Source organism: Amblyomma americanum, chromosome 9, assembly GCF_052857255.1.
Source record: "Amblyomma americanum isolate KBUSLIRL-KWMA chromosome 9, ASM5285725v1, whole genome shotgun sequence".
NCBI classification, from domain to species: Eukaryota; Metazoa; Arthropoda; class Arachnida; order Ixodida; family Ixodidae; genus Amblyomma; species Amblyomma americanum.
In genome coordinates, this window is record NC_135505.1 from 134861194 (window position 1) to 134889159 (window position 27966).

Consider the following 27966-nt stretch of genomic DNA (forward strand, 5'->3'; position numbering starts at 1 on the left):
AGCGAACCATTGCCGAAAGGAATGTGCTCGTCCCGAAATTGTGTGACAAACTTTCTTTCTACAGTTTTGTGCATGAAAATCATACGAAGTAATGGCTCACGGCAAAGCCACATGCTCGCATACAATACTCTCTCGCCTTTAGTATTAATGCAACATCACCAAGACTAAACGCTCTTGTAAGCTTGCTTATTGCTATTGCAATTGATTCACACATGAATTGAGAAGACCTGACAGGTGAAGTAAGGAACTCCAGGTGAGATCACCATATAAAAAAATGGCAGTTACAGGTAATTAATCGTTCACGATTAAGTGGCAATCTAAATGACCACTTAATGGGACACAAAACAGTCACGCGCTCTCTTCAGGAACTTGAGGCCAAGCATCTCTCGGCCACTTACAGGGCATATTGCATAAAATTTGCTCAACTTTTCTCACTTGAGATGCATTTTCAAAAAGGGCATTTTTCCCATACTTGTAAAGCGCCACGCCACCCAAGACATCGCAGCATCACTGTGTACCCAGAAGTGAAACTGAAACAATGTGCAAAGTGGAAGACAGCATAACATTACTTCTTCAGAAAGAATATTGTGCGAAATGGCCTTACTGATGAAGAACGCAAGAAGTAAATAATTCCTCAGGGTGTCAAACAATGTTACGCTGGAGATTATGTATTGCATATTACATACTATAAGCACAAGTAGGTTACCCATGACAAGTGAAAATTGATTTGACAAACAGCATTTCTCTCGTCAACCAATGTCGCAAGGTGCTGCTATATTAAAAGCAGTTCACACCATCACAAGGGGAACCTACTGGTAGTGGTTTTGGGAAGATCTCGCATCAGCCCCGTAATGTAAGCACAAGCACTCCCTAAATGTTGTGTAGATATGCGGTGTTCGTAGAACCTGCTGCCAGTGTTCTGTGGAGCTTGTCTTGAAAAATAGGACGACGTTCTCCCTTGCTCATTAAGTCCCCAACAGCAACCTCTGCTACCCAAAGACCAACGAAAACACCACCTCTGGAACTGGACTATGGCGGTCGCAACGCGAACTACGAGGCCGGCGTAGACCCGAGTTCGAGTGCATGTACGGGCCCGGGGTCCTCCAGGTGGACCTCCAGCGACCACGACGCGACGTCGGGGTAAGCGCGCAAAGTCGAGAACCCCAGGCAACGACGACACAGCGACGTCCGGTTGAACGACGACGCTAGGCACCGACCGGCAAAGCGGCAGTGAAAAAACACACACGCGCACGCACACACACACGCTGGCTTTCCCCCTCTCCACCGAGTTTGAATGGGATCAGAAGCGCGCGCGCGCCGCAGACACGGTCTCACGTGGACCACGGAAAAGAAGCTGGGCCGGTGTAAACACAGCGCAGCATGCGCAAAGCTAGCATCGCGCGCTCGCCGCCTCGCGAGCACACTCACCGGACGTAGATCTGCCGCAGTGCCAGTGATGCATTGGCGCAGGCCTTGGGAAAGTTGAGTTTGTCGAGAATGTAATCCCACTTGAGTAGGTCGTTCACCTACGAACAGGGGCAGGGGAGCCGGGAAAACGAAAATGTTGATCAGGGCCTGCCTCGAGAACGGCAAGCTTTCGCTTCAACGCCTCCGCGCTTAGCGGCCGCGGCGCTCGCGGACGATTAAAGGAAAGAAAACCCGCCCACCGAGAAGCAGTCACGGCGGCCGTGCGTGCGTTCGCTTCGCAGTCTCGGCTTACAGCGGCCTGCGACGCAGGCAACACAAGCAGGAGAAGAGACATCCACGTTAGTCCTAGCGCAGCTGGCTGCCTTTGTTTCGGAAAAGATGGGCCCAATTCGAGGCCGCGGGGACACCCGCCACGACCGCGACCGCTGGCCCGAACGGCCCCGAAGCGACCGCACGTCGGCCCAGGTGTCCGGCGTTCACCCGACGCGTCGAGGCAGGGGCCAGCGACGCCGTGCCGAACTGCGAGTCGCCCCCTCTCCCTCCCCCGCCAGCTCGCCGAGACCCGACCGTCGCACACGACGGTCATTCAAACGCGAGCACGCCGAGAAATCCTGCCCGAAACTGGGCTCGCAACGGCCGCGAAGGGTCCCGGTGACCGACCGAGGGGTCGGACGACCGGTCCCGGACCCGCGTCGCGCGAGAATTTGGAGGTAAATTCAAAACCCGCCGCCCCTCGCTTACCTTCTGCCAGCCGCCGATCGCCGTCACGCTGTTGTAGAGGGCGAACAGATCCACTTCACGGCCGTTTATCCGAGGCGCATGCCGGAACGGACTCCTGCGATCGTCCAAAGGGCCCAGTCAGGCCGCGGTCCGACAGCGAGAGCAACAAACCCGGCGCTCAAAGACAAAACTCTTTCCCCGAGCGAAAAAAAACTTCCACAATGGCTCGCGGGGGACTCGCTCGGCCCCGAAAAAGAAGTAGAAGTTGCTCACCCGCGGCTTTCGTGGAACTTTTGCAGCTCGAGCGTGAACGACGACGAGTCCTTGGTGTAATCGCCGGGCTCCTTGTGAAGCTTTTCCATGGCTCCGGCTCAACGGAGCTGGCCCGCGCGCGCCGCGGTGCCTCACCTGACGTTCATCGAGCGGGTGGGTTCCGCCGAGGCCTGCGGGCCCCGATGGCGAGCTAAGCCTCGTTCGAGGCGCGCCAATGCGCCGACACTTCCCCGGCCGCGGTTCACACTCACTGGGCACGTTTTTCGCTGGCCGGCCCGCTCCGATCACATCCCGGGTCCCCAGCACCGCACATCCCGAGCACCGCGCATCAAGAAACCACTATCACACCGGAGCCCAAAACGTCACAAGGTTAGAAAACGCTTAAAAAAAAAACCTATCGATGTCATTACATGCCCCTCTCCCGCTTGCGCGCCGCCTCCTCTCCCACTACTATTGTCTTCATGGCTCTCCCAAGATGGCTGACGCGGAGCCGACGTCTCAGGTTGGATTTCGCGTTTGTTTCGCTCGTTCTTAGCGCCCGGATCGCTCCTAATTAACGAAATTATTGCGAACGCTTCGGCTGCTCCCCCGACGCAGTCTTCGTTGTCGTTGCCACGACGGTGCCGCCAGGGTCCCGTAGTAAATAAAGATGAAGCGTCGCTGCTGTTTGTCGTGATTCACGCGAGTGCACACACCACCCTGCTTCCTGTACACCAATCGTCTTCTCTTCTCTTTAACGTGTCATGGTGCTACTGCAACCAGGTGCTACGATCGACGTCTCGCTCTGCGCATATTTAACCTGTGTGTTTACTTTTCAAATTAAACGGATCAAGTACGCAATGTTGGCTGATGCAAACAAATCGTTAAGCAGCCGAACGACGGTACAACAGGCGCCATCTACCATCAACGGGTAGTACCAATTGTTCGACCAGCAGCCCGCGTGACCGACTGCGGCACAAATTAATATTTTTGTTTCGATTCGGGGAATAGGAGTCGCCTAAAAAAAATTCTCTGCTTTAAGCACAGACACACGAACTCAGAAAAATTGTTAAATCAACCCTTGCTCTCGTGTCGTACCCCACCATGACTAACAATCCGCTGTGAATGACCTGTGATAGTGTTTTGAGCCCTGTCATGCTTCAAAATAAATGTTACATTCTCTAGAAAGGCTACTAAACCTAGTGACCTTTGAAAAGTTTGAGGTTTAACGCTTGGAGAATACCGCCCCTGGTGCGTCGAATATCAATTAAGGATAATGCGGACAGTCTGCGTGAGGATGATTGAACCTGGATTGAACAAATGTCTAAGAACGTTGGATTGAACAGCGTCAGCTGGTTTAGTAAATTATTTTTGCTATAAGAGCTCAGAGAATAAGAACCACCGCTACAAAACCGCTGTTCTGTGGTAAAACCGCACTCATAAATTTCAGATATAATTTACTGTTTCAAAATTTACTCCAAACCGAAAATAAACATACTGGACAAATGACATGCCATTTATTTACTTTTTCATGTGTTCGTGCGTTTGTGGCCGTGCGAAAATTAAAAAAAAAACATTAATTAGTTTGTTGTATCATTGAAATTTTGTTTTTGAGGAAAGGAAATGGCACTGTAAATGCCTCGAATCTCGGTGGACACCCGAACTGTGCCGTAAGAGAAGGGAGGATGGTGGAAGTGAAAGAAGAAAGAGGTGCCGAGAGTTTGTTTATTTTGCCTTTATGCCACGAATGCATTTTACACCCCCTCCCCATCTACTTCTTTGCGCCAGATCGCTATGAATATCCTTAATTTTTTTAATTTAATTGGTTTTTGGGGGAAAGGAAATGGCGCAGTATCTGTCTCATATATCGACGGACACCTGAACCGCGCCGTAAGGGAAGGGATAAAGGAGGGAGTGAAAGAAGAAAGGAAGAGAGAGGTGCCGTAGTGGAGGGCTCCGGAATAATTTCGACCACCTGGGGATCTTTAACGTGCACGGAATGCCTACTTTCAGCGCGGCAGTAAACAAAAAAAAAATCGTGGCTGCGTGATGTCAACGTAAGAGAGCCTTTTCTCCCCAGTAGTGGTTTATTTTTCTTCCTTTTCGTATTGCTTTTAAACTCCTTGCTTTGGCGTCACTCGTCACTTGGTGTGGGCCTGCCCCTATCCTCAACCCGGAAGGACTGCATGGAGGCGATCCTGCTTGTAAAGACCGATCCCTTACGGGCTGATCCAAGCTTACCTCCCGTCCCCTATATATCCAATAAGTGTTTTCGCCACCACCAGCACAACAACATCCTCAGGACGTCCTGAGGATGGCCTCACCTAGTCCTGTTGCTGGCCTCAATATCTCCCAAGACGGAGTTTCTCCACCATGGATTTTCTCCAACATGAAATTTCTCTAACAGGGAGTTGTCCTCAGGACATCCTCAAATTTCTTGAGGAACCTTCTTGGGTCTATTTTCAGGACTCCAGATGATGATTTAGCCCAGAGAATGCACGTTATTATTTGCTTATTTATTGTGCGCAGTGTTCAAGGGGTTGCGAGACGGCTTTATTTTTGTATTGGTTCGTTCACCGCCTATGTTGGTGCCTATAAGTTGTTCTTCGTGCAGTCTTTTCCCACAGCCACGACTATTAAATCTATCTGAAGTTGAATTCTGCCTCCTGAGTGGAAAAGCCACTCTGACGAGTGGCGCAAAAATCGCAACAGCCTAGCCCCATCACAAGCATGCAGCTCATAGACCAGTTTTAAGAGCGAAAATATTCTTCAAGGCATACAATTTTTTTTTGTCGCAATGGTTTCCTTCATTTTATCACTAATGTACACAAATACCTCTTAATAAACCTGCAGGTTATAGTCCATGGTGGAGAGATGTTGTTCAGGTGGTTCTTGAGAATCACAATTAAGTGAACGAGGGATGGGAAAACCTCAGGGTGCTTGCCAACGTTTCGACAAGAAGACTTGTCTTCGTCGTGGCAAAGCGTTCATCATCGGCGGAGTTAAAACAAATAGGGTCATCCCTCCGAGAAGGAAGGCCCGGTGAGAGGGAGGAGGGTGTGAACTGGGAATGATGGGAGGGTGAATCTTGTACGTACATGCCTCTTCACTGCTTGTTAGACTCGTGCACTCTTAGCTGCTCGTAGGCTCATATTCTTGACCGTTTTTACAGCGAACGCTGTTATAGCTTTGGTTTAGACATATAGACATATTGTACTGTAGAATCTACAGCATCAGCTATAATAATTTTAATTAGTAAAATTAATTTAATGGCACCTCAATTCTTTTAAATTAAAAGCCCACGTAGCGAACTGCGAGAGGAAAAGGGCGGGAGGCGACGTGGGGCCAGGGGGGGGGGGCGGGGGGGGGGGGTGTGCATACCAGGTTTGTCTGATTCATGGTGGTCTGATTGGATTAGCGCAACTGGTATTTCTCTTTTACGACTGACGATGTAGATTCCACGGCCAGATGCAGAGCGAAATGGCTAAACCACAGGTATAATAGTTTTCGCTATTTAATGCACTAAGCAGGTATAGAAAATGCAGGTAGGCGGGTTATGATGACGTCACAAGGTCACGTGATCTCTCTCCACCAATCATTGCCCCGGTAATCGGGGTTTGATGACACAAGGCCACGTGACCTCTCGACCAGTCAAGGTGCCGCATCAGGGAAGGTTATGACAACGTCACAAGGTCACGCGACCTCTACTGACCAATTAGACATGGTTGGGTTTTGATGTAACGGCCACTATAATGTTATCGCATTTAGAAAAACAGGTGAAGTAACAATTATATTATGTATCTGCCTTGGTCAGCTGGGATTGTTTTATCCTTTTGTCCATACCCTGCACTGCTACAACAATAAATACCGTGATAGTTTCGTTACAAACATGTGAATCGACTCACCATTTCATCCTAAAACATTATTTGTTTGTACAGTTTCAATAAGAAATTATATTTTCCGTTTGTTAGAGGTGCAGGCCTACACGGACTGTCGCTTTTCTCGGTCGGCGCTGCAAGCCCCATTCAGAGAACCCGCGCTGCAGCAGAGTAATAAGCTAGCGCCATCTCACGGGAAGCAATCTGTGGCTGGGAAAGCGGTACGCGTGGCGGACAAGACAGGCATATAAAAATAGACTGGTACTGTACTGCAATGCAGTCACGTGACAGAAACAAGGAAGAGGAGTTGGACGCACTGGAGGCGGCGTTTTGTGATGCTCTTCGGAAGACTGACCTGTTTACAGTCAAAACCGGTACACACAGCTAGCTTGTTTTACTTATTTGAAGAAATGGGGCCTTATCGCCGGGTCTCGCAGTGCGATCGGCATTAAGGCGTCGCGGGGACGTGGTACGACTGACCCGAAGAGCTTGTCCGCACCTCGGCCCTCGAAGACCACAATGGATCAGCACCAGCAGAGAGATAACAATGAAGCGACGCGTCCACACGATTCGGTAGACATACACCTTCCGCACGTTGAACAGAGCCTGTCGTGGGACTGCGGCGTCTCCTGCGTGGCCATGGTTTTGCCCGACGACCAGCGCAGCTACCTGCTCGTCAACCGTGACCAAATCAGCCAAGAAGAAGGATACCACCAGAGCACCTGGACCATCGACCTGTGTTACCTGCTGCGACGCTTCGGCGTTGACCACCTGTACGCCACCGTAACGCTCGGCGTGAACCCCATGTTCCAGAAGGAGTGTTACTACAAGAAGTCGCTCCAGTGGGACTTCCAGAGGGTCGAGGATCGCTTCCGAGACGCCGCATCCAATGGTCTCGCCGTTTGTCAGAAGTCTACGACGACCGGCGAACTCTTGGAACACCTTTCCCGAGGGCTTCCCGTGATCGTGCTAGTTGACCACGGACAGCTGCATTGCGACTCCTGCCAGAAGAACAGGATCGTGTCGAAGGTGGCCGGGGTGTTTGCGCGCTATGCGCCCTATCAGGGCCACTACATCGTGCTCTGCGGCTACAGGCTTCAGGAAAGGAGGTTCATTTATCGGAATCCATCTAAAACCGAGCGCCTGTGTACGGTCACGTTCGAGACGCTGGATAGAGCGCGAAAGCGCTTGGGTACTGACGAGGACGTCGTGTTCGTTAACGCCTGCCCCCCATCGGGATGTGTCGTTAGATCGTAACTTCGCAGACTGCAGAGCTGTAAATGGCCATCAAGAGACCCTCCAACCGATGACGTCTGCCACGGCCACTAGCAGGTGCAAGGCAAGCGGTTACCTTGACGTCATGACAATAAGCAGACGCCATTGGTTGGAGGAATTGAAGGTCACCTGCCGCTTTGCTCTTGTGGTGCAAGCGTGTTTAGTGGAGGAAAACGTGTGGCAGTAGTGTGCCAATAATGCATATCAGTTCCTCCTGCAGTGTTGTTTTGCGTTGATTACGAGCTGACAGCTCGGTTGTTCCAGTGGTAACGTTAACTAGAACAGGTGCAATGCGATTGTGATGCGCATTTTGTTGCGATGAAACTAATGAGCAGTGTATTTGAGGTCTGGGAATAGTAGTCATTGACACCCATCCGATGATTTGAGATAAGTGTAGATTACCTTTTTAGCTGCGTGGTAGCACTTAGATGGATATAGTCTTAATTGCTCTCTCTTATTCGAGATATTAAAGAACTCCAAGGTGGTTTAAATTAATCTCAAGCCCGCTGCTGCAGTGTCTCTCATAGACCACATGCCGCTTTGGGAGTTAAGAGCCCCTCATACGATACCATATCATATACCATGCCCTCTTATTCAAAATGTTGACACTTGTTATTCATAATCTCGCGAATTTCGATGATGCCTTGCATTGTGTGGGTGCTATTGTTCTCATAATTTGCTCAACCATCTCTCGTTACTCGCCCAAAGCCACTGATAGCGTTGTGAGAAGCATTCTCAGTGTTCGTTTGCATAATGAGCATGCAAAACGTAGCCACAGCATCAAAGCTATCATTTTTGGGAAGCAAAACTGCCATGGGTGGATTCAAGAACCCCGAGAGGTCATGCTCTGCACAGTGTGTGAGCGAAATTACTAGCAAATGTGTGATCTCATTGTGCCAATGTGTGCTGCTTTGGCACACCCCCTTTGCAATATTTTGTCAACTGCAGTGTTCATGTGTTCACTTTTTACAGGACAGAGAGCGTGTTTCTTTTTTGCTGATAATGTACGTGCTGACACTAAAAGTTGGTTGCTGGGGTTTCTCCAGAGTGTCTGAGGTTTAAGACAGCACTTAGCAGTATCCCGCAGTTCTGCTGTACTTTTGCAGTGTCATTGTACAGTGCGGTCATTGTTGCAGGGAACAGCAGTGTTTTTACTGAAGGCAGCATAACTGCGACAATCCTTGCAATTTGTTAAGAGAGAAGTGGCCGTTATGAGGCCTTAGGGAAGCATCGTTTGGAGAAGAATGGTTTTCAGGACTTAGCGGCAAATCAGAGCTGCCATCGGAAAATTTTTTTTGAGTTTCGTTTAAGTCTGGGCCATGCTTTACATGAGCTGCATGCATGGGACTTGTTCTCAGGCCATCTTGCCTGGCAAGATTGGGTAGTATAATGTCAGCCAGGTGCAGTGTGTTATACCATTGTGACTGCATTACACCAGTTGCAGTGCTTCTGGTGGTGCCCAGAAATATTCCACCTATGTCGAAGAAAGCTGAAATCATCTTTTAATGTGAAGCATTTTTGTCAAACTAACATGCAGTTTTTGGTATAAAAAAAATGTGTGCCACTGACTGATGACCTTACAAGGCTTTCTTCATTCGATACATAAATAGCCAATGCTGATGCAATTCATGTGGGTCACCTTTACCACTAATATTTGACAGCTACCTTGATTTGGACTTGTTGAATCGTAAATATTGATGGAGAACAGGACGTATGCGTCTTTCTTGTCCCGTTTCTCTGTGCTGTTTTCTGTCATGTTTACTAGTTTTTTTTTAATATATATATGATGATAGATAACGGATAAGCCCCAGAAAGCTAATAGTTGTGGCTAAGGCCATTTCTGTGTAATTTACGACAGACAAAAGTAACTGATTTCTGTTGTAGTGCAGCCATGAAAAAACAGACTGGAAATTTAAATGTGATGCTATATTCTTCAAATCTCGCGGGGGGAGGGGCTAGCACAAGCTTTAAGAAGCAGCTGCATCAACTGCACCAAATGATTGTTTCTGGTGGAAACCGGGGCTATATGGTGCACTTCACATGAGTTCCAGTTATATTCACATCTGGTGCTGTTTGCAGTGGTTGTTTGTGATTTATTTACGTATGATGCTCTTTGAAGTGGTTGTTTGTGATTGACCAATAATGTGAAGCCAGAACTGACCATATTTAACCAAGCTCATATAATGAGGTGGGCTGGCGGTAACCTAAATGTTGATGATTATGATGATGATTATGGATTTTTATGGCGCAAGGGCAGCTATGGCCAAAGAGCGCCATGTCACAAGGTATTTATTCTTTTTCTCAAGGTGGGGTCAGAGACCCGGTAACCTAAATGTGACACTATGCGCATTCTCCTTGTGCATTGAGCTTTGGTTCAGCTTTTTGTATCTACAATGATGAAACACATCAGAGGCATTTTTGTATACACATTTAGTGTGAATGCCATTGTGTTTTCTGGGTAATAAACCTGTTGTTAACCTGTTTGATAAAGCATGCATTTGTTTATCCCTTCCTTTTATTTCAACTTTTTCACTGAAGTCTCCACACCCTGGCCACAAACATTGAGGTGCAATAAGGGAGTAATTACTCATTGGCATCCACCCTACCATACGCTAGCCATCCCAATTAGCTCAATTGGTAGAGCAACTGCTCCGGTGGAGCGATAGTCCAAGGTTTGAACCCCGGACCAGGACAAATTTTTCTATGAAGTTTCTGTGGAAGCTGTACAGTTTTCCTATACATGTATGGCTGCGTTTTGGTGGATGCCAATGAGTAATTACGCCCTTATTAGGGGATTCCCCTAAAGATTCGACCAAAATATCTATGTGTTTTGCTGCTAAGAGCGACAATGTTTCACGAGAAAAAAAATTGCAGATACAGTTGTAAACCGTTATTGTAATTTTGGGGTTTTATGGCGCATAAGTGGTCAAGGCTGAAGCTGTTGTGTGCGAGTTGCATGTTTAGAAAAATTTGGTTGTTGCACTGAATTTGCAAATTTACGGCTCGTTTTAGATATTTCCTGCTTCAGGAATTGAGAGACAATGTAAAGAAGGCTCTACAGCTGCATGCCCAGCAACTAGGGTAGGAAATGCTGGGCTAATTAATGTAGTGTTGGAAAAGTGTTAGCACAAAAAAATTGGCATGTCAGCCCTAGAATCCGTTTCTGCATTAGAGTAAAACTATGAGAGCTCTAGGACATGCACAGCTTTGAGACAGGAGTGAACGCATTTGGGAAGCACCGTATGCAAGGTAAATAAATACTGCAGGTGGTTCACTGCTGTCTGTGCAGCACATGCGGCGTGCTCACAATGCTGGGCCAGTAGCACGGCACAATGCTGTGCTTTTCAAAGCACCCTCCTCAGAATAACGCGCTCCAACTTTACACAAAGCACGAAAACGTAGGTGCTGCTCACTACTCGTACCTTAACAGATATGAGGGTTTCTTAGAATGAGAAATGTGTGGTGCTGTTTGCAGATGCCGAAGCCAGAATGACAGGTCTGGCTGATGAATTAGTCGCGTTTCGTAGCAAGTCGTTCGATGACGATGTCGCAGCCATGCCTTTTGGAACAAATGAGCACCTGTTAAGGCAGTGTCCGGCCAAAGCAAAATAGAGAAAACAAACACAGAATAAAAACTAGAGGTGATGCTTGGTGGTATGTTCGAATGCGGTATGCAATTTCCATTGCTGCTGATTCTGTTGTACTTGTTGTTGGAAGGGTATATATGTGGTAGTGTTAATGAGTTAATGCCAGCGTATGCGGAATCAGTCATTCCGGTTTGGTTTGATTTATGGGGGTTTAATGTCCCAGAGCGACTCAGGCTATGAGAGATGCCGTGGTGAAGGGCTCCGGAAATTTCGACCGCCTGGGGTTCTTTAACGTGCACTGACATCGCACAGTACACGGGCCTCTAGAATTTCGCCTCCATCGATATTCGACCGCCGTGGCCGGGATCAAACCCGCGTCTTTCGGGCCAGCAGCCGAGCGCCATAACCACTCGGCCACCGCGGCGGCGGAATCAGTCATTCTCTAATTTACATATGTAGATCCCTGGGTGTCCTCTTACCACTCCTGGTGGCACAGTGGTGCAGTAGTTAAGCGATGCGCCACAGCCCCAGCAGGTGACCTTTTCGAACACAGCCACCAGTGGGGCTTGCAAGACCCAGGTTGCTCTGGAACAGCAACCTCTCGTGACCAATCATCAATTTAGTTGCCACCTGCGGCGGTGGGCAGTTTGCTCACAATACAGCAGGCAGGTGGCAGGATGGATAGATTGTGATGACGTCACAAGGTTTGCCCCATGTCATGCGCGTCATGCACCACACGCGACAGCGGTCACCATGTCCGCTTGCGCAGGCCTTTCTAATGTGAACGCATGAAAAAGGGAAAAAAACATTATGCTGAAAGTGTCACCGCACTCTGGAATATGGTGTCCTGTAAGGGCCCATCAAAGTTTCAACAGCGCAGTTTCAGCTTTGGTCAAAAGATGGCATAGAATCTCTGTAGCGACAAATTGCGCACGCTTTTTTCACAGGCACAAACTTCAAGGCGGAGGCCAGAAATGAGTTTCTGTAATGAAGAAAAATACAGAAACACCAATCTGAGAATGCATTGTTTATTTCCATGATACAAGAATGCAGTGCGTGTCAGCAATGTATTTACGAAAAATACAGAAACACCAATCTGAGAATGCATTGTTTATTTCCATGATACAAGAATGCAGTGCGTGTCAGCAATGTATTTACATCTCACAAGTGCGAGAGTTCCAAACATACTGCCTTCCTCCGTCGTCTGGCGTTATTACAAAAATAAATATGGTTTTTCTCAACACGACATGCGTTTGCACTCTATCAAAAAATGCACAATGCGCAGAAAGAACTCGCGACACTGTAATGCCATTGCAGCTAACTTGTGAGACAGGCACGGTTGGATTAGTTTAATAAGCCAACAAAAGTTTTCTCCACGACAAATGACAACACAGGGTCGCATTGCACTACACGAGTATTTCAACTTCACATTAGCCATTTTGCCGCTAAAGTTCTGGAAATTTCCCAAACAGCCAGATACTATTTACACCTACACGGACAAGATGACACTGAGTTGGAAGTTTCGGTAAGTTCGTATTTACAAAGTCTACAAATGGCCAGCACTTTCTATCAAAGGGAATATCTCGGCTCTCCGATAACTCAGCATTGCTCGGCATCAACGTAAAAAGGAAACAAATTGTGAGCAGTCTAAGGTGTCTCACGATCCTGAACCTGAAAACTGATTTTTCATAAAAATTTGTGATAATGGGCATGTATCAAATGATTCACCATGAAAACTTAACTGAAATGCAATACCTACAGAATGAAACGAGGAAAGAACATGCCGGAAAGTAGCGCAAGTAAAAAAAAAAAAAAACTGATGAAATCGATAAAATCTGGCCCCAAATCTGGCACGCAATTACTCCGCAGCTGCCAATTAGCAACACACTCGAGGCATCCACCGCGCCTTTTGAATCAATGCAAAGACGGTAATGAGACAGAGCTATCACTGCCACGAAAGGGGAAACTTCTGAAAAGAAGGAAACTTGGGCCCGAGGCAAGTTTCACGGGGAAGAGGATTGAATTGACAAGGTCCTAAACGACTTAAACCAACAAGCTGCCTTTTCAACACTTAACATACATTAGAGTTCTTGTCAGTTTCATTTCCTTTTTAAGCGTGAGGCTGAGACCGTGAGACTGCCTGGAATACGATATGTAGAATAAAAACTGCGTGCTGACTGACCTGGGCGCTCGTGGCTATTGTACTTTTAGCGGCAGATTTGATCTCGGAGGAAAAAAAAATTACTGCACCTAAAAGCACTACGAGTAGAATACTGATAACGGCTTTTAGCGGAAGGATCTGAGAAAGCCACATGTTAAAATGAGAAACTTCCTAAACAAGTGGCTTCTAAAACCAAGCTCCCAGTAGCTAAATGTGAGAAAGGTCGTAGCACAGCTTCCTACTACGAAAATGTTGCATGCAAATGCATGCAGCGGAGGGCGTTCATAAAAAAAAAAATAACACAAGGTTGTAACGCAGATGAATCGTCAAAAAAAAAAAAAAAACGCCGAAAAGCAGTCTCTAAAACGCAAGGCAGTAGCACGCAGACAACTTTCAACAATGTCGCTTTCAACAAATCCATCTTCCGCTGGCATCTCCAGAACAGGAACAGTTCAGGTAGGACTGGCTCTTGGTGATGAAGCACTGGTCACAACTGGCCAAAAAAGAGTCTGGGTATGGTGTGTCTGTCTGCGCAGATATGTGCGCTGACTGGTTGTTTTTTTTTTTCAGAGAAGCTTGTAAATTTGGCACAGCGGAGGAGCAGCTCTTTTTTCACGACCTCCGCTTGCGGCGCCGGCTGCCGCGGTTCCGCTCGGACTTTGGCGGCCGCGCCGACGGAGCGGTCTGTCAAGACGCCGAGTCCGACGATGAAGGGGGAGTTGTCGGCGACTCGTTGCTCGTCGTCGCCGTTGCAGTGGGCAGCGGATCGTTTTCAAGGGTCCGGATGGTTGCTAGCAGGTCGGAGCGCTGCTGCGGAGTCAGCTGCTGGACTATGTGCACGGCAGAGTCCATGATCACTTCTGGGTTGACGCTGAGCACACTGTTTGGAAGAAAGGAAATACACAATGTCTGTGAACAAGAAGCAAGCGATGAAATTTATTTCATCGCTGGAAAAAGCACACACTGCACGCTGAGAATATTTCCTAATATAGTTCCCTCGTCCAAAGTCTGCCTCTACAAAATAATTTACTATCGCACTTAGTACAGTAAAAACTCGTTTAATTCGAACTCCGCGGGGACGCCAATGCAGTTCGCATTAACCAAAGTTCAAAATAACAGAAGTGAAAAGAAAAGACAGTACAGTAAGATCAGGAAGCAACTGTGCAGATGTGAGATTACTATTTTTATAGTTTTAAACTGTCCGTGATCACCCTTTATTTTTTTTCCTGGAAGGCAATGGCCAACACCTGATTTGTTTTCAAGTCTGAATGGAAACCTTCAAAATCGAAGGGGTGGCCGGTGTTCAGTGCATTCAAAATTGCACGACCAATTGTGATTTTTGACCAAGGAGTGGATCGACGGTGCCAACGTTCAAACTAGCAAGCGTATATCATGACCAGATTAGAACGAACCTCTGTCCACTTCTGAAGTGCCGCTGCTCAGTTTAGCTGTTTGTGGCTCGGGAAGATCAGGGTTATAAGGCTTGAAAATTGAGCTGTGAAAAACGGCCACGCAACTCTCTTCCGACTCTGAAATTTGTGGGACCGTTTTGGTTAAAAAGCAAAAGTTGCAGGATGGTTGCACGCTGTTCCCTGCTATGAGCCCCGAGTTGCAAACCGCTAAACCAATTAGCACTGCAGCTTTGATCACAATGCTTTTTTTTTTGCGCTGAAATTTGGTAGTGTGCGTTTCAATATCGCATGCTTTTTGCCAGATGTCCTATTGCACTAACAATCTAGCATTGTGTTCGGCAGGATTTAAATCCTCCGTAAAAAAAAAACGTATTGGCGCAGTTCTGAGACAGACGAACAGCCAACGTACGGAACGTTGCCGAAAGCTTCCATTTGTTCGTTTCTACAACAAAAGACAATGCGGAAAGCTACTGAAGGCTTCGAGATCACCGTTTTCAACCACAAACAGTTAATGGAGAGTCTCCGAAGTCAAGCAGCTGCGTTGGCTAGATGCATGCGCCGTTTTTAGCTACTCCACATCTCCTTCCCTTCCTGCGAAAGGGTGGCGGAATGATTGCGGGTGTGCAATATGCGCTACGAGCTTTAGCCACCCTGGTGCGGTAGCGTGCAGTACAGATCATCGGCGGTGGGAACAATTTGTGTTTGAATTAATGAGCCACCTTATGCATATAACTTAACGAAGCTGGGTCAGACCAAGTCGCAGATTTCGAATGATCAAAAAATTAGAGTTAATGATTAACTTTGAATTAACAAGCTTTTACTGTACGGGCTGCAACACAGGTTATGCACTTTGCAGCCAATGAAATGATCAGAGTATGCAGAAAGTTAGTGCACATTTAGTGCTCTGCGCAAACGTGTGTTGATTTACTACATAGCGGAACCCTCAGCTGGCACCACTCTGCTTGCATTCAGGCAATATTGAACACGACGATACTACACGGTGTTCATAGGAGCATCTTTTTCAAGCATTGTGGTTCGGTCACATGCCAAACAAACCGCACAGCAATTTCGTAGATCAACAAACAACACAAGCTCGGCTTCTACACAGCGTATCCCTTTCAGCTACTTGAAGATGGCTGAAGAGGTTGCAGATTACACCTTGTGATATGCGCTGGGCAAACAACCCACGAAAGGCACTTTTTGGGTCATTTATCAAAAAGAATTGAGAAGAAATCAAAGCTATCGAGGAGATTGCCTTGTGCAGAACGCACGCAGGCACAGGACTGGCGATGAGTACTGACCCCTTGATCTGAGAGATGGCCGCGTCCCTCCTCAGGCACTGGATGTTCTCGTTGACCAGTGAGCGCTCCATCTTGGGGTCAAGCTGCTCTTCAAGCCAGTTGGTCACGGCCAGGTCATTCTCCCACAGATATTGCTGCACGTGTCGAGAAAAAAAAAGAGTATTAGAAAACTATGCAGAAAACCCAAAGTAATTGAAGTAACTTTCTGATAATTTGGTCATTTCTTCAGTCTCTTGAAGTCCGAATTTTGCGAGGTTTTACTGCCAAACACGTTATTTCATGATGTCACTCATTTTGCATGAACACATCAAAGGTTGCATACTGTTATGCTGTCCAGTCAAGCAGTATACATTTCTGTGTATGTCATTTTATTTTTGTTTGCCCAGTGTCAGTCTAGTTATGTTTAATTTCACTTGCAAAGAACCATACACTGTTTTGAAAAATAAGGACAAAAATGTTAGACTATTACTTTTCCCCTAAAATTTTTTTTTCATACTGAGCAGATACTCAATATTAGATTCGATGTTCGAAGGCAAATTTTCCCTATATTCGCATTCGATTCGGATTAAAAAATTTCAATATTCCACGTCCCTACTCATTAGGCATATGGAAGACATGAATCATGTGTGAGCATGCAACAAAGGCAGTGTAAATTTTCTGTAACAATCAGATGCAAGATGTCTTGGATGTGACCACTTTGAAGGAAGAGCCATGATTTACATCATTTTATGACAGACCTTGCCACACTCCACAGCAATCCTTGGCTGATCAGTGGTGACGTGTTCGTGTTTTCAAATCATGTGCCCAATAAAGCATAGTTTTCACAAAACGGCTTATCTTTTAAGTCACATTTGTGCGTTCCCCTGTTTTGTCTAGAGAGGTTTTTTTTAGTGGGTGCAACTGACCTTGACGGCGCCCAGGGACTCGACGAACCATCGGCGCAGCATGCTCTCCATCTCACCATCGCCGAGCTGCGGCCGCACCTGCCGGATGTCCCGCTTGACCGCATCTTGCAACAGGCGCCGGCGCAGCCGCCAGTACAGCTGGCACCGCGACTTGCACCAGGGGACCACATCCTTCACAGAGACAAAGAGATGGCGCCATCGGTCACACGCACTGCTTGCTGTTCAGCAACCCAAGCCAGTAGACAACGTTACTAACACGATAGCAGGCTGAAAATTGTCCTTGCTTGCAGGGCAAGAAAAGCTTGGATACTACAAAAAGGAAGCCCGAGTTGCAAATTTCGGTACAGCACATATATAAATGCCAACTAGAGTGACCCCTTCACTGTGTTCGAGCTCGTAGTTTCTTTTATTTTGTGCCTAACATATTGCTGTTTGGCACTCTCTTGCCGCAACTTCTCTAGCAATGTCTAGCACCCCAGTTTGTGCATTTAGCAATGTACTCTGTTCTTCACTTGCTCATTTCCTTTTGCTTACCAACTCATTCATGTGTTCCCCGACACTCATCGATTCATTCACAATGCCACCACTGCATTAGCACGTCGTGTTCCTTAATGCGCACTGACATTGCACCGCACACGGACACTTGTTCTCCACTTGTCCTCTATCAACATGCGGACCTTGACCTTGGGCTCGGGAGCCGAACGCCATGGTCAGCGGGCCACTGCCGCGAATAAGAAATGATTATATTAAGAGACAAACAATAAATGAAATGTAGATACCGAGCCTCTCATTTCAGGGAGGGATAAAAAAAATCACTGGTTGGATAGCGGGTTCAGTTCATCGCGCCGGTTCAACCAAGCACAGGTGTGACAGATGAACTAGGCTAGGGTGGTCTGACGCTTTTACACTGCAAGCGTCAAGAGCCTGCACAGCTCTGCTGAGCGATGAAGCACCCACGCAGAAGAGAAGGGGGCACTACCCACCTGGATGACTCCTTTCTCCTGCATGCGGGCGGGCATGTCATGCAGGTCGGCAAAGGACAGCGCCACCTGATGGTACATGGGCAGCAGCTGCTGCTCACGTTTGTGCAGCTCCACCTCTAGGGCGGCCTTCTTCTCGGGATCGGCCATGCCCAGCTGGGCCAGGATCTCACGGCACCTGCCAGGACAAACAGCAGCAGTGTTGTGGAACAGTGCTACGTTGTCACGGGACAAACAGCACCATGCACTGAGGCGTTTTTAGCACAGCTGCAGAGGCGTGTCAGTGAGGTGAAGATTTATTTCCTTCTTATTTCCGATGAAGTAGTAGGCTTAACTAGTGCTGATCAATTACTAAATCAAAAATAAAATGTGAAAAAACATGCCTGTTTTTGTTTTATAACAGAAAGAGCAGTCATGGCAGACTTATCACATGCACTTTTCACATCAAAAACGCCCCAAAGTGCTTAAAATAGTTAAGATTGGGTAACTTCGGTCAGCACTTGCTCTATGTGGCAGTGATTTGAACCAGCAAAGGACCAAGAATTCTACAGTAGCTGCATCTGTCTAGATTCCATTATTCTGCCAAACCAGTCAGAACAGCGGATGATAAGGAAATTGCAGGATGTAATGAAGAGGAATTTCAGATACCGGCCCATAAAGAGATCTAAGAGATCTTCTATGAAGCGGCACAGGTTGTTCTTAGACAGAGCAACGTGCACTTCAGCCTAATCATCCTAACTCTTGCTAACATTCAGGTTTCCAAAATTTTAAAAGATTCTTTCGTGACAGTGAAGCTGTAGTTCCAGTGGAACATAAGTGATACTCCTTCGTCGAGAATCCCGTCAACAAAAGCCACTCGCACCAACCTGGCATCAACACGGTGCATGGCCTTCAACAGGTCCTTCTTGCGGAACCGGATCTCGACTGTGCCTTCGGGCTCCAGTACTCCGCCGCGGCTGTCGGGGTCAGCGTACATTTCCATCTGCTGCGGGTTGATGGCAGCGTCGACGACGGCCCAAGCGCCTCCGCGGAGCTCGCCGTATGGAGGAATGTATACCAGCACGGGCTGGCGGTATGTGTGCAGTGCGTCCACGATGTATGCGCCAAACTTCAGCACCTGGTCGTACATGTCTACACAGGGAGGGAGAGAAAAAAAGCAAAAACAAAGTTAGAGGTCTTGCATATGCCGAGTTCTTTCACTCTTCATTGCTGTTACCTATAAGACATCTCTATTACTCCGTTTTGTTACTTACAGTGTCTAACACAGCCAAATTTAATGTGCCCATTCACACTGGTTATTTGTGACACTGTTTAGTGGTGATCGATGATCACAAAATTGCTGATCCATGCAATAAAAAAATTCCAGTTCAGGTTTAGTGTCACAGTTCAAAGCATGGAATGTTAATATAGTAGCTACAGGACCAGAGCAAGGAATAAAAAATAAGAGTAAAAACTAGTTAACACGAAGCATCCAAACGCCAAAGCCATTGGCCACCATGGCAGAGCTGTTACTTCTGTTTATTGTATGTGCACAGCTGACAGAAAAATGCAGCTGCAAAAGTACTCTTAAAGCTGCACACAGCAGCGAGTCTGTGACAACGAAGGACAGTAATCATGCATTAAGGCAGCGACTGAACGAACAGATTCCCATTGCCAGCGGCCACCGACTGTTGCCCTGTCTGCATTTTTGTCTCAAAGGGAGGGACAGCCTTCAAAGTGACCAGAACGAGAACAGCAAGGCACCCCCACCTTTCATGCCTCCGGAAAAACCTCGCCAGTTGGCAAAGACGAACAGAGGCAGCTCCTCTCGGTTGAAGTCGTTGATGGCCTGCGCCGTCTTGTAGGCCGAGTCCGGGAACCACACCTGGCCGGCTTGGGACAGCACCTGCACAGCCACGCAACGACGATGTGAGCACATGTGCAAGTATTCATATGACTCAAAAGTCAGTCTACCCCTAGTCTGCACAGGTGCTTATATATCACATGACTGTAATGCCGGGAGTTCATCGGATGCCAAGCATCATGAGACCCGCAGTAAAACAAGAAAATGTACCTTTGCCTCAGAGTCGAGGTTGGCAGGGTCAGCGGGAATGTCAATCTCCACTGTCCGCGTCTCGACCGCGACAACCCCAACCGGAATGCCGCCGAGGCGGGCGCGGCCACAGACAACTGTCTGGGCCCACTGCTGCATCACCTCCATGAAGGAGCCGCGGTCAAAGAAGCCGTCCTCCCAGAAGCCAGGCAAGTCTACATTCAGGGCAGAAAGCGTGAAAAAAAACCAAAAAAACAGGCACAATAAGACTCTGGCTGACTGAGTATAGGTGTCCTTAGTACCCACAAGAGTCATGTTTGGGAGAAGCTGAAGTCGCTCTTTATCAAAGGACACAGGACACAACCTAACTCACATTCAAAATCACCAAGGACAGCCTTCCTTTACGAAGAATCCATGTCCCGCTGCTAAATCATCACAGGGCTCGAATGATGAGCACGTTGGGCAAGCCACATAAAGCTGCTTACACACATGTACTCGTATCCTTTCTGTCACTCCGATTTTTCCACCTCATCAGATATTTATACTTAAGATTTATGAAGGCACTTTCACATTTTAAAAGCATACATGTAACTCAAAGGCTGAACTGAATGTGAATGAAGAAAACAAATGGATGCTGGCAGCATTTTTTAAATAAGGCTTCTCGACTAGTTGTGCTAATTCCTTAACGATCTTGGGCAAGAAAGGTATGATTGCACTTTAAGATTTTTTTTTTCTGTCGTCGGGGTCATGGCAAAGAGGGTCCACAGACCAAGGCAGGTGACCCCATGTCACTTGCGTTGTCGCCTGTGATTTACAACTGGTGAACACAGTGAGATTAGCCCAGGTGACTGCAGCACTTGGTCCTGCTTGGTCCTTTGCTATTTTTTCTCGCACAGTTTGAATTTAGTGCAGCTTCTTAAATATACGCCAGAGTTCCAACGGAAATTGCACCATGTGCCCAGAATTGTGGAACAAAATCAGCAGACCTTTATGAGTGAAATCTGAACATTTAAAGTGGGCGCATACATGCGGTGAGGCAATACACCATCATGCAACACACGTCGCCAATAACTCCACCAAGAGGAACTCTTGTTCAGCAAGCCTCAAGAGCAATGAAAGCACCTAAGCTGCCTTCGACCAGAGTACTGAGGTCGTGTACTCAGTACGCACGTTCAAATAGTGCAGCCTCTTAATTTTTTCTCCCCATAACGAGGTGCAAGAACTGAACGACATGTCACAAAAATAATAACAATAAGGCAAAGTGCACCTATCAAGTAAGGCGATAGAAGAAAAACAACTCACTTGGACTGTCACGTCCGGCCAGCAGCCATCTAGGGTCATAGGGAACCTTGGACGGGGTGTACACTACATCTCTGTCGATTGGGTCCAGAGGCTCTGTGATGGGAAGCTTGGCACCCTTGTACTGCATGCACACGGGCACCCGTTAACAACCTTGTTGAAAAACGACCAGCTTGACTGGACACATTAAACGAATGAGCATAAATATCAAATAAGTTCCATTGAATGTGCTTCTGGAGCAGACTTCATCAGTTTTATGTTGCCAATGATTAGAAGTAAAGGTCATTTTATGTTTAGTTATCGTGTCCCATTTCATGAGATTGACTCGTACACAAAGTGCTTGCACACAACAGACGCTACTTACTGAAGCTTTATTATAATTGCAGTCATGCTTATCAAGGGACGATGGAGGGTGGGGAAATCAGCGTGGCTGGAATCTTTTCACACAAGTGCCCCAAGAATTGTTTGAAACCATTCTGGTTTCAAATGGTCGAAAACCGTGGTTACTCAAAACCTCAGACAAAGGACAAAGCCTTAAATCTTAAAGCCATTCCCTTCTTCAACGTTATCTTGCATGGTACATCAATCTTTCCTACTTAAACCTCTGCTCCAAGCAGATTCCTTTGTTACAATGAAACTTTCATGAAGCCTCCACATGTCCAGGGAGAAGCAGGCCCCCTTACCTTGGGCATGTAGGAGAGCCACTTGAGCATGACGTAGGTGCCCTCGAGGTCGTCGTGCACGGTCACGTGTGAGACGCCGTTGGGGTACATGATCTGCACCCCTCCCAGCTGGTTGTTGGACGTGTACACCTCCCGTCCGAGCAGCTGCAAGCGCAAGAGGCGGAAATCTCAATAAATCTTCAAATGCGCATGGACTAGGCAGGCGCGATCCTGTTCCGCGAGGTGTCAATCGTGCCTGCGAGGTGGCAACTGAAATTGCAGCCATCACCTGTCCATCAACCTTCCTAGAAAAAATTACATCCCACCTGTCAACATGACAAAATGTTTTGCTTCCTCATGTTAACCCAGCCCCTTATGTAAAGCCCCCTACAGGGGGTCTTTAAGGAAATAAAAATGAAATTAAATGAACTGTGCACTTGACAGCTGCTGCCATCTGTCGCTTGCACCTGCCACTAACATGAACTGCTCATGTGCAGTAGAAGCTGGCCGTTTGTTCCCAACCAGTGGAGCTGGAGAGGCGTGCATACGCAGTACAGCTGTGTGAAAAAGGCCGATCCACAACCAGTCCATGTAATCATGCTGAAATAACTATTCCAAGCATTTTCTGAACATCCCTGAAACGAACTGCTCACAAAGAAGTCTAGCGGCAACTCTACTCGTAAACTAATCCTGGCTTCCCGACACTCGAATACTCGGGAATATTCCGATAAAAAAAGGTGCCTGTCAGATGTTCCAATTAGGAAATACAAGTACCGACCATTATGCATTTTGCGTGCTTTTAGACATATTTTACACACTCACCAGTGACAAAAAGCTTTCATGTCACAACAGATTATCCTCACTACATGGAGATAATCACTACTGAAATCATTTCATGAATGTATATTTGATAAGAATTAGTGACACAGAAACACAATGGCAACTCATGGCAAATTGATCGTCCACTCCCCTATGCACAAATGGTTTAGGTGTGTCAGATGTCTGAAATACTATATAAGAGAAAAAACTGCACTCAGACTGTGGCATTCATGTCTGTAGGGCAGCCTCACCTTGTTCAGGGCTCCAGCACCCGTGAGAATGATGTGCGAATTCTCGAGTTGGATGACGCGCTGTCCGAGACGTACCAGGTAGGCCCCAATACCAATGGCACGACACGTCACCTGCACAGATTTGTTGCGTTAAACAACGCGGCATCCACACTTTTCTGCTCTCGAAGCCTTTCTCAACTGCCAGTAATGCTTTTTGTTTCCACAGACCTTAAATTCCAAAATGCAGGCCTATAAAATCTACAATTTGTGCCAGCAGAATAGGCATGCTATATGTTCATGATTCTGCAGCAAAAAAAAAAAAAAAAATTGCATATGAATCTTTTAAGACTATGCACCTTCTTGGACCTATAGTAGATGCCCTACTCCAAGATTACACCATTATTTTATTTGAACTATCACAGTGTATTTACTGGCTTAGGGTTTAGCATGGATCTCAAAATATATAAAACTGGCAAAAATTTCTTTATTCTTTATAACAAAATGTATTTTTATTTCTTTTTCTTAGATAAGAGGCCTCTCATAAAAGAAAGAAAGCCCTGAAACATTTTACACAACATTCCACATCCCAACAAAAATCTCCGACAAAAAAACTTAGACAAAAACTGCACACTCACCAAACTGATGGTGACAATCTCCTCATAAGCCTGAGATGTTTCGCCAGCAATCAGACCCGCATACTTCAAGTTTTCAACACCGAGCCCATCCACTTTGCCTGCAAGCAGAGCAAGAACAGCGTGCATGTGTTCAGCAAACAGAGAGATTACCTCCAGTGTGGCTCACAAGCCTAGCACGACAAGTGAACACGCAATCTTACCAATAATGCTGGTTATCTTGTACCGCTTCTCGCCCTCATCATCAATGAGCTCAGTGTTGACCGAGTTCAAGGCGCTGACCTTCTTGAAGTTCTCTGGTGTCAGGTAGAGATACCGGTAACCCTAAAAGAAAAAAAAAGAACAAAATTGCATTTTCGTTAAGCGTGTGGTAAAACACAAAGGTCATGTGACTGACTGCAAGCTAAATCATGCCATATTACGACCACAAAGCTTCAATCCGTCTTCCTTGTTCGGACTAGAACCACTCATCCCAACAAACTAATAATATGCAGCTAAAAATTAATCTGAAAGAGCTACTATCTACTTTATTGCAATAAATTTTGTTTAATAGAACAAAGAGTACCCAGCCGTCAGCTCGCTAAGCCATAACTCATTTATTAAATTCTCAAAAATATAGTTTATGGTTCTGTGGGGTTTAACATCCCAAAACAACAAGGCTTATGAGGGATGGATGCCCATAGTGGAGGGTTGCCAATAACCTAATCTCCTCTCTTTTACAGTCCCTGACACAAGACCCTATGCCTGCCTTCTCTTGGAATCAAGTCTGTTCATTAAGAGTAACGGAGTGGATTCCAAGAGAAGGCAGGGGGCGGCAGAAAGTTAGGTGGGCGGATGAGATTAAGAAGTTTGCGGGCATAGGGTGGCCACAGCTAACACAGGACAGGGTTAATTGGAAAGATAAGAAGAAGCCTTTGTCCTTCAGTGGGTGCAGTCAGGCTGGTGATGATAAAGATGCAAGATGGTGACAACTATCCTATTCAAGTCACGGCGGCTAAGTAAGAAACGTTGGCAGTCTCGGAACACATTCAGGCTGGAGAACTGATGCTCACCTTGTCGGGCACCTCAGGGTCGACCCATGCAATGTTGAAGAGGTGCTTCAGCTCTTCCGCGAGGCCGATCCTCGCTCCACTGTTTGCCGAAATGTAGAGTCGCGGAATGCCCAGTGCCCGCGCCCTCTCAGACGCTTTCTGCACAACAAATAAATGAACAAAATATGAATAAACAACCAGAAAAAGATGGAGATAAAAGACGAGAGAGAAGCCCCACGACTCACCAGAAACAGGATATCTTCCTGGGGTCCAAAGGTGCCAAGGAGGAATGTGATATCATTGGCGATGACGATGATGTCACGGCCTTCCGGGTTCTCGGGTGTGACCAGAGTCATGCGCCAGGCTACCATGCCAACCTGATTAATATATACAAAAGAAAGATTGGAATCAGGAGGCAAGTCTGGCTATAGCAGCTGATGCTGGTCGAATACGGCACAGACATTAAGCAATGATGATTTCACAGGACACGAATGTTATAGACAGGACAGTACATAAACGGGAGCCCATGCATTGAGTCTTTCATCAAAGCTTAGTGCCTTCCGAAATGGTGATTAGTGTGTTACACCAATTACACCAACTAGCCCTTCTCGTGAGTTCACTAACGATCTCTGTAATGACAAAGCAGCACATACGTCGTTCTCGCCAGGGAGCCGCTTCTGCTCAACCAGCCGGCCTTGCGAGTCGAGAACCAGTTCGACGCAGCTCAGCAGCGATGCTGGTATGTCCTGGCCTGGACGCATCTCCACGTGCTCCTCCCACAGTCGGAGCAAGGCCTGCAACGAGAGAGACCCACATGAACGATTACCAACGAAGTCGCTGCAAATGCGGCGCTAAGACTGCGAAGCCACTTCTGTCTCGCATTTTCCTACCAGTTGACTGTACCATTAGCTGCAAAATCTGAGCTGTGATGACAATAGAGAACACCAAACAGACGGGATGGAAGCAAGGGATAGACGCGAGCATTTCTCTTAGCTAACCAATCTCTGCGCTGTTTTCTGCAGTTAATGCAACAACTGGTTGCACAACACACCCTCTTGCTAGGACCGCTGCAGATGATTGGAGGTTCGAGGCAGCTGCATACTGCTAACCATCTGAAGGAGCCAGTAAAACTTTGTAGTAAAATAAGCAACCCTAAAAACATAAATTAAAAATTTTACTACATGGTGGCTTGGAAAGTGTTTGCTCTGAGAATAAAGTTCAACTATTTGACTGTTGAGCCTTCAGCATGGTGGCACCCCACTCATAGTTCACTGCCCTGACAACCGGGGGCGATGCCGTGCTCCCTTTTCATGATCCATTAGTGTTCCACCAGCTGGCGACACCTACGTACTTGTTGGCAAGGCAACAAATCGTGAGAAACAATTGCACATGCAAGAGCCCATTGCAGAGCAATCGGATCCAGCTGATTTTTCAAAATTCTAGCCGAGTGCCTTCCCTTTTTCTCTACTGAAATACTCAACATCATGACTAAACACAAGCCTTGATCCAGTAGAAAATGACTTGCATGAGATTATGAGAAAAAAAGAAACGATAAGATTAAGGGGGAGCTCTGAGAACGTACATGCATACACACACACACGCACAGGCAGAAAGCACAGACCTGTCGGAACATGTCGGGGAAGTCGTAGACGTAGGTGGTGCCATTGGACTGCGCCTGGAAGCGCTTCTGCTGCAGGTAGTCCTTGGTGAGATAGGGGGTGGAGATGGGCAGGCCGTGCAGGGGACCCTGGCGGTGGGGTCCCCAGGCCTCAAACTGCATGAGTCCCGTCTCGGGGTCCAGGCGCTCCTTGTACAGCGCAATGTCCAGGTAGTAGCCGCTCTCGTTGGCCAGGAACAGCCGGATGGGCACACACTTGCCATTCAGGCTCGGACTGGTTAGGAATGACAGGAGAGAAGAAAAAAAAAAGAGAGACGGAAGAATGCAACACCAGCTGCACAAAGGCATCCCATGCCAAAGAGTTGCATCATTACAGTTCATGGTAACAGCTGCACTGCTACAATACTGCAGAGATACAGAGCGCCCCACAAAGGACATTTCGTACAGTAAATGGCTTCAGACTTGGCACGTATCATCAGCAGCAACAGATCCAAGTTTATCATCATCAGCCAAACTATGTCCAATGCAGGAAAAAGGCCTCTCCTCTCCTGCCTATTCCTAATAAACTTTTCCATGTACCAGCTGCGGCCACCCTAGCCCAGCAGACTTCCCAATCGCATCTGTCCGCTTGGTTATCTGCCGCCTCCTCCTGCGTTTGCCTTCCCTTGAAATCCTCTCCGTTCCAGCCTAAGCCCTTGACGGTTGTCTGTGTAGTACGCCACAACCTAAAATCGCCGCCTTCTTGAGCTAGCAAAAGAAAAACACTATTCAGCTTTCATCTTTCTGTTCTGCTTGAACGAAGGTGATTTTCACTGAATAAACTCTCAATATTTCACACAGCTCGCTCCTCATGCCTTCCCCTCGTGCAGTTAACAGTCGCAGCTACAAACACCCGCCTAGATCTAAGGGTGCACAACCCATTCAGTTAAGCTGGTGTTCAGCTGTGTTAAACTATTATAAAACCAGATTTAAAAAACATTTTTTTCCTCATTAACCCCTATTAATACTTTGAAGCAGCTGAGCACTCTGTTCTTTCTCTAGAGTTCACCTCTTTCACAGCATGTGCCAATCCACTTCTCAGGCATGCTTAACGGCACGCCGCCACGTGCCAGAACTGTAAAGGTCAAGAAGCAGTGGTGTACGCCTCGAGAGGTCATTTAAGGAAAACTTCAACCAAAGATCCTACACAGTAGCCCTGCCACCTGGCTTAGAGTGGTGACATCCCCATGAAAGACATATGCCTAAAATGTCCGCCAAACAAGACAGGTCGCCATTCTGGTCCCTAGTTTTCAGAAGTGCAGTTACATGTGGCCAATTCTAGTTGGCACACCATCTGCGACAACAAAGTCTGCTGGTGTCATGCTGGCATTCGCGTTTGTGCAGGCCAGTCTGACGGTGACAGTTTCTAGTGACAACTATGTCTACAGATAGTGTTATAGTGGCACTAGGTGGGGCACCTATGTAGCGCGGAAGTGCAATTAGAATAGCGCCCTGTGTGCTTACACTGGATTATGCAATAAACCAGGCAAGGAGCTTTCCACAATGCCAGGCAATCCAAATGTCTGACTACCTGAGACATGGGGACCAAAATGGCATGATTATCATGAGAATTATGCACCGACAACGTTGACTTATTAGTGGTCGCACCACCCTAAGCCAAGTGGCAGCAAGGCTATGTAGCCTCCCTAGGGCCCATATCATGGAAGTGCCCTCCAAGTGGGCATGTACACTTCAACCTGCGCCA

At 47.1% G+C, this 27966-nt stretch overlaps 3 protein-coding genes across 22 annotated transcripts in view; 1 reads left to right on the forward strand and 2 right to left on the reverse strand.

Moving 5' to 3' along the window:
* Bap170 (Brahma associated protein 170kD) overlaps window positions 1-2847 on the reverse strand; it is a 67565-nt gene extending 64718 nt beyond the window's left edge. Inside the window, 3 exon segments of the mRNA XM_077637477.1 lie at window positions 1429-1526; window positions 2170-2263; window positions 2422-2847. Coding sequence (XP_077493603.1) covers window positions 1429-1526; window positions 2170-2263; window positions 2422-2510 — 281 coding nt within the window. The 5' untranslated portion in view covers window positions 2511-2847.
* A 3715-nt stretch (window positions 2848-6562) lies between these two features.
* Window positions 6563-9441, forward strand: LOC144104462 (protein GUCD1). The gene has a single exon (XM_077637478.1). The coding sequence runs from the start codon at window positions 6798-6800 to the stop codon at window positions 7533-7535; it is 738 nt and encodes a 245-aa protein (XP_077493604.1). The 5' UTR covers window positions 6563-6797; the 3' UTR covers window positions 7536-9441.
* Window positions 9442-12235: 2794 nt separating this feature from the next.
* ACC (acetyl-CoA carboxylase) overlaps window positions 12236-27966 on the reverse strand; it is an 87423-nt gene continuing 71692 nt past the window's right edge. For all 20 annotated transcript variants that reach the window (XM_077637480.1, XM_077637479.1, XM_077637481.1 and 17 more), the window contains 16 exons: window positions 26226-26496; window positions 25258-25398; window positions 24850-24981; window positions 24626-24763; window positions 23777-23897; window positions 23577-23674; window positions 22963-23073; window positions 21914-22057; window positions 21234-21354; window positions 19953-20146; window positions 19649-19784; window positions 18766-19030; window positions 17903-18077; window positions 16920-17090; window positions 16015-16148; window positions 12236-14181 (listed from right to left, as the gene is read on the reverse strand). In XM_077637480.1, the coding sequence (XP_077493606.1) occupies window positions 13989-14181; window positions 16015-16148; window positions 16920-17090; window positions 17903-18077; window positions 18766-19030; window positions 19649-19784; window positions 19953-20146; window positions 21234-21354; window positions 21914-22057; window positions 22963-23073; window positions 23577-23674; window positions 23777-23897; window positions 24626-24763; window positions 24850-24981; window positions 25258-25398; window positions 26226-26496 (2545 nt within the window). In that variant the 3' untranslated portion in view covers window positions 12236-13988. The remainder of the gene's footprint in view (window positions 14182-16014; window positions 16149-16919; window positions 17091-17902; window positions 18078-18765; window positions 19031-19648; window positions 19785-19952; window positions 20147-21233; window positions 21355-21913; window positions 22058-22962; window positions 23074-23576; window positions 23675-23776; window positions 23898-24625; window positions 24764-24849; window positions 24982-25257; window positions 25399-26225; window positions 26497-27966) is intronic.

Excerpts from the sequence above, each read along its gene's own strand:
- LOC144104462 (XM_077637478.1), top strand. The coding sequence starts at position 6,798 with ATGGATCAGCACCAGCAGAGAGATAACAATGAAGCGACGCGTCCACAC.